This window comes from Trachymyrmex cornetzi, unplaced genomic scaffold (genome assembly GCF_001594075.2).
Source record: "Trachymyrmex cornetzi isolate Tcor2-1 unplaced genomic scaffold, Tcor1.1 scaffold262, whole genome shotgun sequence".
Taxonomy (NCBI): Eukaryota; Metazoa; Arthropoda; class Insecta; order Hymenoptera; family Formicidae; genus Trachymyrmex; species Trachymyrmex cornetzi.
Genome location: NW_017297292.1, coordinates 1,722,196 through 1,736,262, shown reverse-complemented (window position 1 = coordinate 1,736,262; position 14,067 = coordinate 1,722,196). Strand labels below are relative to the sequence as shown.

General features: G+C 35.3%; 1 protein-coding gene across 4 annotated transcripts; it reads left to right on the top strand.

Annotated features, from left to right (window-relative positions):
• Window positions 1-705: 705 nt before the first annotated feature.
• Window positions 706-13,898, top strand: LOC108761799 (uncharacterized). Of its 4 annotated transcripts, none has more exons than XR_001940142.1 (4): window positions 706-1,341; window positions 2,807-2,881; window positions 10,808-11,925; window positions 13,366-13,898. XR_001940142.1 is itself a non-coding variant. In XM_018508524.1 (3 exons), the coding sequence occupies exons 1-3, from the start codon at window positions 1,234-1,236 to the stop codon at window positions 11,099-11,101; spliced, it is 477 nt and encodes a 158-aa protein (XP_018364026.1). In that variant the 5' UTR covers window positions 706-1,233; the 3' UTR covers window positions 11,102-11,926. The 4 variants fall into 4 exon arrangements, 2 of the variants coding, with proteins under 2 accessions (XP_018364026.1, XP_018364028.1); XR_001940143.1 differs by lacking the exon at window positions 13,366-13,898 and having other exon boundaries at window positions 10,808-11,577; window positions 11,752-11,926; XM_018508524.1 differs by lacking the exon at window positions 13,366-13,898 and having other exon boundaries at window positions 10,808-11,926.
• Window positions 13,899-14,067: the final 169 nt, after the last annotated feature.

Sequence of the window (14,067 nt, the reverse complement as noted above, 5' to 3'; positions counted from 1 at the left end):
GATTTTTAGGGAAAAGATGACCATGTGATATTAAGAAAGATAGCCATAGTATTTATGAATAAATAGTGAAAATAAAAGTATTAATTATAGGTCACATTGCAATTTACGTACCTTTATTGTGTGCGTAATGTTGATTATGGCAGCTTAACTGTAATTTATTAGACATTATAACAGTTTTTAGCAGACACGTGCAAAACTTTGCAGATAGTCGAAAGAAAAGATATTAGATAATATTTATAATATTGTTATTTTGAACAGTGTACTCATATGAACTACTGTAAATATTGATTATCTTTAAGAATGACTATAAAAATGCACTATTTATCAACTATTGGATAAATTATGACCTACGGCCATAATCTTTTCCATATGGCCATAGTACCCTAGTTTACCCTATTCCAAGCATGTTTTCTTTCAGTTTTTCCACGCGTATGCGTGCACGCACGCACGTACGCACGATCGGGAGTGCGTCTACGCGTAATATGACATGTCTGGCCGCGGTAGCGCGCCGCCAAAAATTCAATCCGGCATGTCAGCACGCCGTTGTGTGTATCAACATTGAAAAATCAATGGTAACCCGTGACGTAGTGTCCCGCCTCAACAACAGCCAATGGATGCGCCGGTTCGTCCCTACCACTCTCGCCATGACTCGCGAGGCCCTCGTTTATCCACGCGCAGACCGGCGTGCTTATTCCGTAGCGGACTGCCGCATTGTACGGACGTGAGTTGAGAAACGGATTGCCGGAACAGGCGATACGCCAGCTGTAGCCGCCAAACGGAAAGGGCATAAAAGACGCACGCATTATCGAGCATATCGCAAACGCACTTGTGCGAGCGCGACGTGTATGAAGTTTTCCAGTTCGATCTGCCGGACGTAGCGGTCATCGTCAACATCGTCGACACGTCGTCAGCGGGAAATCGACAACGATCGCGATCGATCGCAAAGCGGAAGAATTCTTCGAAGGCGAAAATTCTTAACGAGAATTCGCAGGCAAGGCAACATCCCGTAGGAGCTGCTGACGCGCCAGTGTAAAGATTGGCCTTTTCTCTCTGTCTCTCTCTCTCTCTCTCTTTTACTCTTGCGTGGTGCGAGCCGTGCAAGGTGTTAAAACTTTCTAAGAGTATTCTACAAAAGCGGTAGAAAGAGAGAAAGAGATTGCGGAACGTAAAAAAATAGGGACGAACCGAGCAGGCGAAGTGTGAAACGGAGACCAGATAATAAAAGTCTACGAGATGGCGTTTATGATGCCTGTGGTGAAAAACGAATGGGACATTTACAAGACTAATAGGAGTCGACGATCGTCCGAGTGCTCGAATCCGCAGGCCTGTCGCAGCCGAAAGGTGAGTGGGATGATGTTTATTTACTTTACATGGTGCGGCGTTTTTTCAAATAGGCTTCGAGTGACTGAACGCTCCTTGACGTCAGAGAGGCAAATAGAAAATTGCCGGGACCGTTAAGACACGCATATGTCATCATTATTCATGTTTAAATTTCCCTGCCTTTATTTGCGATATGACGTAGAAATGCAAATCGAAATTGATATTAAATAAGGTAGATGATACTGAGAGAAAAGTGTTTTTTCTAGTTGTGATTATAATTCATGGTAAACAATTCAGGTTAAGAGCTTTATTTTTATAATTATTACTGCTGTAATACTAGTAATAATTATGATTAGAATCCTTTTAAAAAATATATAATTGTCATTCGTAAACGACTATAAATTATAATCCTTACAGTTATTACTTCTAAAATGTTAGCAATAATAATATTTGGAGTCTAAAAAATATACATTTGGCACCAAACATGATCATAAATCGTAGTTAAATTATGATAATTGCAATAATTTTTTCCTCGATCTCTGATGAGGAATATACAACTGCTAAAAAAAATGTCTGTTGTTTCATGAAGCGCTATTTGAAAAATACTGTACCGAATATTAAAAAATACTCTGATAATGTGCATTATTGGCAATATATTTAAAAGATAAAGATTCTTTGAAAGAATTGATATAACTTTGATATTTTACGGATATAATAAAAAAAAAAACCGTGTATGGCAGTAAATAAAAGGAGCGAAAGAAATTTATATTACCGTGTACGACTTTTTTATATCAAATGAAAAGTGGGAGTTTAACTTATCATCCGTATTGCACGACCGTTGTATAACATGGCGGTATACGTCGCTAAAAAAAAATCGAGTGTTGATAAACATCAATCTTCGTGCGTGATTGTTTCAACGTGTTCGGTGTCATAAAATGTCAAAATCTTTTCGAGAGTTTTAATTTGCAAGACACTGTAATACAGTGAATTGAACGAATTCGGATGAATTCGATAATCCAGTTTACATCGATAACGCCAGTGACGTAACTGCGCATCTTTATTGTCATGTATAGATTTTCCTTTAATCGTTTATCGACGGCACATACAAAAAAAATGAGTTTGCAAGACAAATAATTCTTTTTTTTTTTTTTTAAAGTTTACATGTCGAGATGCTGTCGTTTACAAAATTGCAAAAGACTCAACGATGGCGCCGGCCGATTTTGATGCGTCATTTGCGCATCATATATATCGCATGTATATATTATTAACGCGAAAGCATCGTCGAAACCGCCGGCACGGAAAATGAAATACGCGTTTAAGGAAAATCGTTATGCGCATACTTTCGCCGGCGTATCTTGTTCGTTGCACGGTTTTGGGATAATTTACGGGCGTCCGTCGGGAAAAGAATTGCGGCGCAACGAGAATAGGCAACGGGCGAGAAACCGAGAAAGAATGCCGCCACTGCACCATTGCGATTTTTTCGCAGGTCTGGCGAACCGGCAGACACAGCCGTCTTGCGAAGTGCGGCGCGTCCGATCGTCCACCCGTCTCGGTTCTCATGGTAATCGGCCATCCCAGTTTTACGCGGCGTGTCGTTTCGTTTTTCCAGTCTGCCCGAGGCGTTTATTTTGAAAACGGATTTTGCTGTATCATATGACTCGTTAGAAATGAGATGAGAGTAATAGATATTGATGACAAAGCTGTTTCAACAGCTGCTGTCTTTGTTAACCTTTTCGAAATAAACGCTTCACGTAATTCCCATAGCTTCAGGAAATATCGATTGATTTACGTTCAAGAGTATCTCTAGAAATATGTGTTTTATTATTAATTAAAAGAAAATATTAGAGATGTAAAGATATTATTGTTCTGTTTGTTCGGATAATATAAATATATATATCGATTTTCTTGGAGCTATACAAGAGCTAATTGCGATTTGTTATTCTTTTGATTGTTCCTGCTTTTGTTATGTAATTATGTTATTTATGTGACGTTGTGTAACTTAATGTAATTGTGTACACATAATGCAAATTCCGCGATAATAGAAATGTTGCGATCTTGAATTAACAGCAGAAATATATTTTCATTTGAAAGTGTGAATTTTTCTTGGGAAAGTTCAGAATGACTTAACAAAATATTGATTATAATTAGATTTCGGCATAAGTCATTAACAAATAATCAAAGTCATAAATCAATATAAACGAAGCAATTAAGATTTTATAGTAAATCTAAATTTTTTTTTCAAATTAAATTCACCGATAAAAACACATACTGCTTTAATCTGTGTAGTCCTTTCAGATTTGTCTCAATAACTGTTGCTTTTGTGATGTGTATGTATTACAATTTTTACATGTCTTTTTGTGTACGTTTTCAAATACAAAATTTTCAAATATAATATCTTTTCACATCAAGATGGAAATAATAATGATAATATAGAAAATTAATTCTAGACTGCGTGATGCGCGCGTCTCTAAAATTTTGTTCACGTGAAATTAATTTGAGTTTGCAAAAGTAAACTTTCACCCCTATCTACGTGATGTTTGGAACTTGTTATAAAGTTTTCTTTTTTAATCTTTAATATTTAAATTTTCCACCGAGCTTATATCAAAGACAAGCTATCTCTAAATTGTCGTAAAAATTTTAACCGTGAGAAAGTTTGCGATCCATGCCGCAACAAGGGGAGTTTGATTGCTTCCTCTGAGCGTCAAGGACAGATCCAACTTTTTTTTTTACGCGATCGACCGTGTTCGCAACTCGCAATAACGTCGATCGTTCTCGTCGCGCCGGCGTTCGTCGATAAATAGCTCGGAAAAAGTCGGACCTTTTTTTTCCTCGTGACATCGCTGCCGTAAAAGATCAACTCGCCGCACTCGGAACCGGTTTCTCCCTTGGCATCACTAAACGTTCGGCGAAATTGTATTTGCAGATGCTGAATAAGCACAGTCAATAATAGGTGACGATCGAAACCACGTGTCCCGACGGATAAATACACGCCGCGGCTAGAAATTTATTTTTAACACGACGTAGGCAGTTATGCGCATAATGTTGTGAATTGCACTCGGTTTATTGCGCTCGTAAATGTTATCGCGTCATATCGCCGGTGGTATTGCGACTTTTGTATTTATTTCAATTTATCATTTACATACGAAATAATTTTATACAATAACAGTGACGACGGCAGTTATAAATTAATTAACAAGGCTTACATGGAATTATTGTAAATTCTATTAATGCGCTAAATGTATGAGAAGTTTGGGTATAATGATGTAACATGTTTACTTATTACCATATTTCCATAGTAAAGCGATTACAAGTATCACTTATTATTCCGTCCTGCTTGAATATTTTATAATTTTTAACACTAAAAATATTTCTTATTTATTAAAAGGAGATAAAATGAATAAATTATTATAAAAATGAAAAAATAATGAATAACTAAATATTTTAGTATAATTAGTGAAAGTCAAATTAATTTCAGAGAGAATCCTATCTCTTTATATATATAGAAATATATAATATTAATCTAAAATAGTAAATTGCGCGGTTTATTGCGGTCATAAATGTTATCGCGAATGTCGTATCTCGTATCATCGATGGTACTGCGATTTTTGTGTTTATTTAATTATTTACATATGAAATAATTTCACGATAACAGTGACAACGGAAATTACAAATTAATTAACGAGAGTTGCATGAAATTATTGTAATTATTAATGCAACAATAGATATGAGAAGTTCAGACATAATGATAACAACATGTTTACTTACCATCATATTTCCATAAAGCGGTTTATACAAATGTCACCTATTATTCCATTTTACTCGAATATCTTATATACCTTTAACATTAAAAGCACCAACATTTCTTATTCGCTAAAGAGAACGAATCGAATGAATTATTATATTATTAAAAAGTGATAAAAAAACTAAATATTTTATTATAATTATTGAAAAGTGAACAAGTTTCAGAATTCTATCTTTTAGAAAAATATAATATTAATCTAAAAAATACATGTAGCCAATAATGACCGCTCAGTGTTTCTATAGTGTTACGGACATTGTCATAGACAATTTTTTATGTTTAAAGTATGAGTAATTGAATATGAGAGGATGAATAATCGAGGTAATTCCAGGTGCATTAATTATCATGATTTAGCTATGAATCATTTCCTTTAGATAATTTTGGACAGATTTTCCTTGTGATGTAAAAATTTGAGATTAATATCATAAATCGAAAGGTTGTGACGTCATATATATTAATTACGTAATGTATGCCAGTGTGATTTAGACTTTGTCAAATTATTTCTAATGGTAATATATTTCTGTAGGTCTAGGACGTTATGTGCAAAGTACTATATCTATGACATAATATTGCGCAAACTTCAGTTTCGCAACCTATCGTGCGGTGAACTCTCATATACGGATTCTTAATCGTTGAAAGTTGCTTATCTGTTTCATTCATTCTATAATCGCATAATTTGTAATAAAATATAATAGTGTGTATATTTATACATCGCGTATTTAATCTCAATTAAATTAATCCCTCGAAAGATCGATTATTATCAAAGTTGATATGATAAAATTGGGATAAAGGTGAAATTTCCTAAAATTATTCACATGTCTTACATAATTCTATGAATCATTCATTATGTTGCATTAAACTATTAGTGTATTTCGGAATCCGTATTAAAATTTTTTTATATAACTCGTATACCTGTGTAGCTTGTAGTAAGAAGTCATTATGACTTATTTTTAAACGAGTTCTTCAATTTTACGTTTCCACATTTTAATTACTGATAAATTTTCTACGCCGTTTCATAAAGTAATAATAATAATAACAGAAATTTGTTATTACCTAATGTGTTGCATAATTTGCTGATAAGTTATCGTTTTCTCATTAAAGTTTTTTCTAATTTGATATGTGATAGTCTTAAAGATTAATATTTAAAGAAACATTGAATTTTTTTAAAAACCATAAATCTATAATACATATTTCTTAAATATGTAATAATTAATGATAATGTTACAAAATTAAAAGATTTGTCGAAAAGACTGCGCAAGAATGAGATAATTCCATAGCTCTTCAACCGTGAAGAAACTGCTGCATTACGGAAATATTGCGGCTTTAACAGGAACGCGTGTCGCGACAAAAGTTATGTGCATGAAAAGGATATTCGCAAGGTACAACACGACAAGGTGACATAACTGTTTCCATTTTGCGTAAGCTAGCAATCTTCGGTTCCGACCCGGATAATTTTGCGATGCCGTTTCTTGAACTTGGTACACTTAAAACAAGGATAGAGTATCTACGAAAAAAAGTAGTTTGTAGATGAGAAACGATGCAAAAAAAGGATAATTGATAAGAAACGAAAACGCGATTGTGCGGATAAATATCTTCGCTGCAACTTCTCAATTTAGCTCTTATTCCTTTCCTTGTTTATTTTTAAATAAGGAAAGTCTGATAATTGCACAATTAAATAATATTACATAAATCAAGATTATTTTGAGACAAATATATAAATATATATATAAAATATTTAAAAATATTAAAAGATTTTGATTTTTAAAATATATTTAAGCATATATATTTTTTATATAAGTAATTATAATTTTTTATATTATCATTTAAAGTACGATCACTCATAACATGACAATAATTATACATATATGTACGTAATCTGGTTAATAAAATAGCGATTAATTAGTTATTAGCAATTAGTTATTTAGTTATTATTAAATTAATAGAATAATCATCAAATATAGATATTTATGATCCATTATTATTAAATTATTAGAATAATGATTAAATACGGACAAAAATATATTCCTAATATTTCATTCTATATATAATACATAATGAGGAGTTAATTTCCGTCACGGGTAATGCGTTGTACTGTTATAAAAACGCGTGAACGGGATATTTTTAATCAACTCTTTGTCCTTCCATGCCGATATTTAAAGCCAACTTGAGCACGTGACACTGAAAGTTACAAGTACGCAGTACGATAGAGGTATGATTATTATTGCCAGAACATTAACGCAATCTCACGAGAAATCATTGCCAATTATATAACACGAAGCTGTTAGTTTGTGTATTGCGCATTTTTTAATCTGTGCAACATGCATTATCATATAATACAGCCTAATTATCACATATTGCATATTTTCGTGAAGCTTTTTTCTGTTTAGTACGCTTACCGTGTCGGAGAACATAAATATTGAAATTATTAATGCTGAATTTAGATATAAATTTATGCATTTAGGTTGATATAAGTATATAAATTTTGCAAACAATACTTCAATCTCTAAGAATATCTAAGAAATCACATTCGAATTAATTCTAAAAGCTGATAATTAAATAAATGGTAATTGAAATATATGCCTGCTGGCTATTAATGATTAAAACATATATTTAATTATGAAATAAACTATTTTAAGCAGCATAAAGGATTAATACAACAACAAATTATTCATAGTTTCCTTGGGAAATTATTTGAGGACCTAATTATTTCTACAATATTATAATATTTGTACATGTTTTAATTTAAAAAATTTGTCACTTATTATTAACAGTTCCTAAGCTGTGCACGAGATATTAAGTTTTGTTTATTTATTTATTTAATCTTTTCCTTTCGTATTAAGATTTCCAGTTTATATCTCACAAGATATTAATTATCAAGCGAGATTAGATTTATTTGCGCGTTACGTACGATGAAACTCGGAGCATTAATGAATCTTAAACAAACCAGCTGCAAATAAGTTCCAAACACCTGTTCTAAACTTGTTCTGTACGCCGATAGCACAGTGAATAATCGATCGTTGTTCTTATTTTCAATACTTCTATTTTTATCTCGTATTACGCTTCGATAAAAGGTTCTTTATAAATATGAATCGGGGATCGCAGTAAGATTAAATGAGAAACGTTTGCAGGCGACAAACTCCACTTGCGCCCGTATCAATACAAATTGCGTTGCATTTCACCTCTGATACGTAGGATTGCGCAACCGCACGTAATACAACAGCGAGAGTAAATTTGGTATATAGGTAAGATTAGAATTAGAGGAGCAAAGCGAGTTAATAATCGCCGCGACAATAAACATCGTACTTTGTACTTAAACAAAAATTATTATACTCGAGAATTTTAAATAATGCGTACGATATATTATAATAATAATTCTTTACGCATTTTAACCCATTTCTTCCCACTGTCCTGTTTATATTTTTTCTATACACACAGTATCTTTTTAGTAGCTCTGTTCTCTATATACAATGTATATAATCCATATACATAAAGAAATTGAAAACATACTCCGTATGGAGTATTTATATAGAGAAAGAAGATTTTATCTTGTAAATATGACGGTGAAGAGAAATGGATTAATAATTTTTTATGTTTACATGTGTAATAAAAATTCTAGAAGATGACAAAAAATTAAACAACTTTACGTTGAAAAAATATTGAGCTTTAAAATATGAAGAAGAAAATTAGAAGAACATTTATCATTGAATTTGTATGAGGACATAAAGATCTATATTTTTGCACTTGATTTAAGAAATGGATAAAAGTGATTAAAGAGAAGAAAAAATAATTTAAATAAGGTTCTTGATGTGTTATAATTAAAGTTTGAAATGGTTAACCAGTTTAATAAATTGTTGATAAAATCTATTTCAGAAAATATGAGAGTCACTGTCTGAGCTATCGATCTCGCTTGTCGTCACTGTATGTGTAAATGGAGGGACACACATGAAACAAATCTGACCTAATCAGCCACTTACCTCCTCCTACCGCGATGACACGACGAGCACGTGATTTCAACGTCCGACGTAGACCGTACGTGGAAAAGGGCACGTACGCGTTTGCGTGTCAAATATATGCGTGTGCGTCATATACGTACGATGTAGACATTTTCCAATTTTTATTGTGCTTCGGCGTTGAATAATTCAGGATGACTCGGCCAGTTCGCACTCGACAACCTCGCAAACACGCAAATCAATTAGCCAAATGACATCGTTATTGTCGCATGGGAATTATCGGGAATTGCACACGTTTCATTTGCGAGAGAAATGATAGATGCATGTTCTCATGCGAATTAATTGCGCACCCGTTACAGTTATTGCCGTTATCGCGATTCTCTTGACGTTAACGTTTAGATACATACTTAGACATAAATGCTGATTAGAGGAAGTTGCGGTTATTTTTCAAAATATTATTACTCGGTGCTTCCAAATGCATTCCTTTTCGGTCTTTAACATCTTATCAATATAGGTACGAATATTGCATGAATCATATCTGGATTGGTGTCATATCTTATCATTAAAAGCCTGAGTACTTTAAATCCATATCACTTGATATTTTGAATCGTCTTAGTATATATCAGAGGGAACTTTCTAATACATTAAATTAAAATAACTTGGAATGGAAAAATTTTTTTTTTATTTATAATATATTTTATATATAATATAAATAGAAATATTTTTACCTTTTTTATTTAATCGCATTATTTACAGCTCCAATTTTGTTAAAAATTGTTTAATTATTAATTACGCGAATATAAAAAACTAATACTATAAATAATAAAGATAAATAATAAATTAAAAGATAATCTGTTGGAACAATCTGTCTCATTGTACAAGAATGTAATGAAATTCTTCACATGTGTATATCAAATTAATTGCCAATTGAAAGAATTAATCAATGTCTGTCAACATCAGGTATTTTTAATTATGCAGGCTTGCCATCAAAATCAGGGAAGTGTCAGGAAAATTGAAAATAGTCAGGAAAATCAGAAAAAAGGAATTTTAAAATAAGAAATTTATGGCAATCTCGTAATAAATTTTGATTTGGAGAAAAGATAAAAAATGAAGGATGTTCGGTTAATAGGATTTCGTTTATGTCTTATTACTCGCACGTGTTAAAATAGTCTCGCGGAGTTCATCATAGCTTTCACCGTTCGCGCAATAAGCAACAGACGAATGACTTCGACAAAGTGGGTGCGCGAAATCTGTCGTTATCGCGACGATGATTGCACTTCGTTCGTGATTTCGTGACGAATGTTAGAATAGAATCTGGATGAAAGCCGACGGATTGAAAGGCAAATCACGCGAGTAAAGACTGTAATTGTAAATAATGATGGTGGAATAGTGATTCGCTAATGGTTTCGATTATGGTTGATAATTCGTCCTCGCGCGTTGATAAATTATCTAACGCCTTAGGGACAAACAATAGCCATTAAAATGTTAATATAATAATCCTGATTTGATGAAATAACTCATTTTTTTTGGTTACAATTTCAATAATAATAATAATTTTATAATACAATCCTAGTAACATCTAACGGTGACTTCACGAACTTTTGCAAACACCTAATATAAAAACTGCAATTTTTCTGTAATCTTGATGCCAATAATGCACACGATAAGACATGGAAAAATGTTACCCAGGAAATTTTCCCGATAATCCGGAACATACCGGTTTTTTTTTTGGTCGTAGGTATCCGAGTGTTCCAAGTCGGAGGGACCATCGTTGTCGACCTCCCCGGGCTCCGACTTTCTTACCTCGCCGGCGCACCGGTCCGTGCCGCTGACCTCGCGGCACTTCTCGAGGACGTCTTCAAGGGCGTCGCAGAGCTCTCTCCAGAGCCCGAGCAAGAGCACGAGCACGTCGCCGCCGAAGACCGGCAGCTCGAACTCCCTCAACAAGTTCCATAATCGATTGGTGGACAAGCTGAAGCGCTCGCTGAAGAAGGCGGAAGATTGCGCGGAGGATCAACGTAACCTATCGTGAAACAGTCAAGGGGTTTTGGGCCGGCCACCCGCGTCCGGCTCGAAACCGATCGAGATCCGACGCACTTCGGCACCCGTTACCGTATCCGAGTCGAGCAGCAACGTGGCGGCGCGCTCGTGTCCGGATCCGCCTTCAGCTTGGTAAAGAAGAAAGAGAAAGGAGAAAGAGATGATAATGACGGAGGAAACGAGAGCAACGGGGAACGTGTGCGAATATGCGAGAGAGTATGATCGAGAGAGAGGGAGGAAAAATGTCGCGCGGATGTCTGAAGGAGGAGAAAGGAGTTCGCACACGTTCAGCTCGAAAGCGAGCACGTTCAAGTTTGTTAGCCCAGCACAAGCAAGGAAGAGGAGGAGCCGGTTGAACGATCCTCGAGCCGTTGTGTTCGACTCGCTGGATGTCGACAGTCGATCATGTCAAGAATCCTCACGGATCGAGAGACCTCGATCGAACGATCGGACGGTGGCGCAGCATTGGTGAGTGCTCGAGAGGACGAAAAGACGCTTGGGATGTTCCTTTGGACAGCAACGTTTTTAAGATGATATGCAGTTCCGCGACTACGCCGATATATAAAAGCCAAAGCAATATCGATGAGCCAATATAGCGCGAAGCTCTGATTTTACGTTCTCCAATTTGAGAATCTGTTTAAGATGGCGTGAGAAAGAGCGAAAGAAAAGGAGGAGCTGGGAGGACAGTGGGATCGCAGCCGATCGGTCGATCGATGAGATTTGTTGATCGAGGAGATTTCAAGGAATCATCGAAGATCATCGAAAGTCAAAGGACAATCGTCGAAGGACGGAGGAATCGGCGACGGAGGAAGTGAGGTACATAATGATAAAATCAGGATTATAATATCGAGATCTCGCACAAATCGCGAGACGTCTCGCACGTTGAATGTCGCAGGCTCGCGGTCGGTCGGTTATACGGAATAAAGTCACTTGAGTTGCCAGACCTAAATGTTAAGTTCCTTCATCGCGCGCGATTTCTTGTGCGCATTGCGCTATATACGTTGTTCTTTTCCTAACGTAGGACGATCGGGAACGAAGATCGAAGAGAGAAAGACATTCAGCGGGCGCGAAAGTGTTTCCGTGGAGGAAAAGTAATTACCTGAAGGATATATCATGAAGATGCTCGAAAGAAATCTGGTATATAATTTAATATCGACTAATATAAAAATCATTTTTTTTCTGATGGCTCAAATGTTCCTCTAAACCTTTCAAATTTTCCTGAAAGACATTCAGCGGGCGCGAAAGTGTTTCCGTGGAGGAAAAGTAATTACCTGAAGGATATATTATGAAGATGTCTGAAAGAAATCTGATATAGAATTTGATATAAACTAATATAAAAACCATTTTTTTCCTCTGATGTCTCAAATGTTCCTCTAAACCTTCCAAATTTTCTAGCATCTTTCGAGTATCTTTTAGACATCCTTTTGATGCTGATGCGTTTATTTAGCGGGCGCGAAGATGTTTCCGGTTTCCCTGAGGAAAAGTAATACTTAAAGGATGTCGTGAAGATGTCTGAAAGAAATCTGATATAGAATTTGATATAAACTAATATAAAAACCATTTTTTTCCTCTGATGTCTCAAATGTTCCTCTAAACCTTCCAAATTTTCTAGCATCTTTCGAGTATCTTTTAGACATCCTTTTGATGCTGATGCGTTTATTTAGCGGGCGCGAAGATGTTTCCGGTTTCCGTGGAGGAAAAGTAATACCTGAAGGACGACGTGAAGATGCCTGAAAGAAATCTGATATAAACTGATATAAGAACAGTGTTTTATGTTTAAAGTATTTCTCTAAACCTCTCAATCTTTCCGGCATCTTTCGAGTATCTTTTAGGCACCTTCTTGATGCGTTTATTATTTCTTCGCCAAATTATCTTCACGTTAAACATGGAAACAGAACCGCGTATTTTCAATCGTAACATCCAATTAACTTTCTCGCAACCTAGACTGAAAAGCGTTCTCTAATCAGTACGTCACGCAAAACCGTTTTAAAGATAGAGGCTCATACTCTTTGCATGTTAAGCGCGACTCTGTTCTGATTGCGTTATTTATTTGCTTAATTGATACGTGAAGTGTGTATATATATATATACACACATTCGGCATGAAATGAGGACAGAATCGGCGCGAGATGCGCGGCGAGAAATATACAGGCCAACGTGCAAAGAGAGAGTCGCTAGCGTAAGAAGCGTCGCGAAAATGTCGTTTTTATCGTAGTGTCAAACAGTGGCAAGGCTCATTCGTTGTTGTTCGGATTAGGTTCGAGTTTGCGCGCCGGAAGCAGCAACGGCAGTTTCTCGCCTTTGCGGGATCGGATTTCGTCGTGCAGAGGAAGGATACTGTGCGTATATGTGCGTGTAATTCAGGGCCGCGTATGAATGTGCGCAATTTGCGTGCTCACTTCGGGTCACCGAGCGTGCGAAGCCTAAGAGACTTGATTTATTTTCACGTACATATTCCTGTTCAACGTCGCAAATTTATGTGTATCAATTATACTTACGTATCCTTGTAAGCGCGTTCGCTCCGCGCGAATCTCGTTTTTCGCGCTCCCCTTCAGGAAACCTTCATGGAATACAATCGCGGCGTATAATACGAGGAATATAATACGAGGAACATTTTTCGCGTAGAACTGATGCGTCGAGTAATGTATTTTGATATTCGAAAAATATCCTCGGAGTACAGAAGAATTCAAGTACCATCGCGGAAAAGTTTTTTCCTGAAATGTTATTGTGGGTGAATTTTCATCCAAATGCTACTTTTAAATTCAATACAATTTTTATTAAAATATTTTGTTAAATTTTGATGACTTGAAATAACATTTGATAAAATTATTTAACGTTAAAGTTCTCTCTTTTTATTAAAATAATTCAGTTTTTCTCTACATAAAGTAGACAAAGAGAGTGTAAAAAGTTCTTAATTAGTATAAGTAAATTTTCACTCAGAGTAGTGTTAGTGTAAGAA

Coding starts and splice junctions, on each gene's coding strand:
- LOC108761799 (XM_018508524.1), top strand. CDS start 1,234: ATGGCGTTTATGATGCCTGTGGTGAAAAACGAATGGGACATTTACAAG. Junction 1,342..2,806: donor AGGCCTGTCGCAGCCGAAAG/GTGAGTGGGATG, acceptor ATTTTTTCGCAG/GTCTGGCGAACCGGCAGACA. Junction 2,882..10,807: donor CACCCGTCTCGGTTCTCATG/GTAATCGGCCAT, acceptor TTTTGGTCGTAG/GTATCCGAGTGTTCCAAGTC.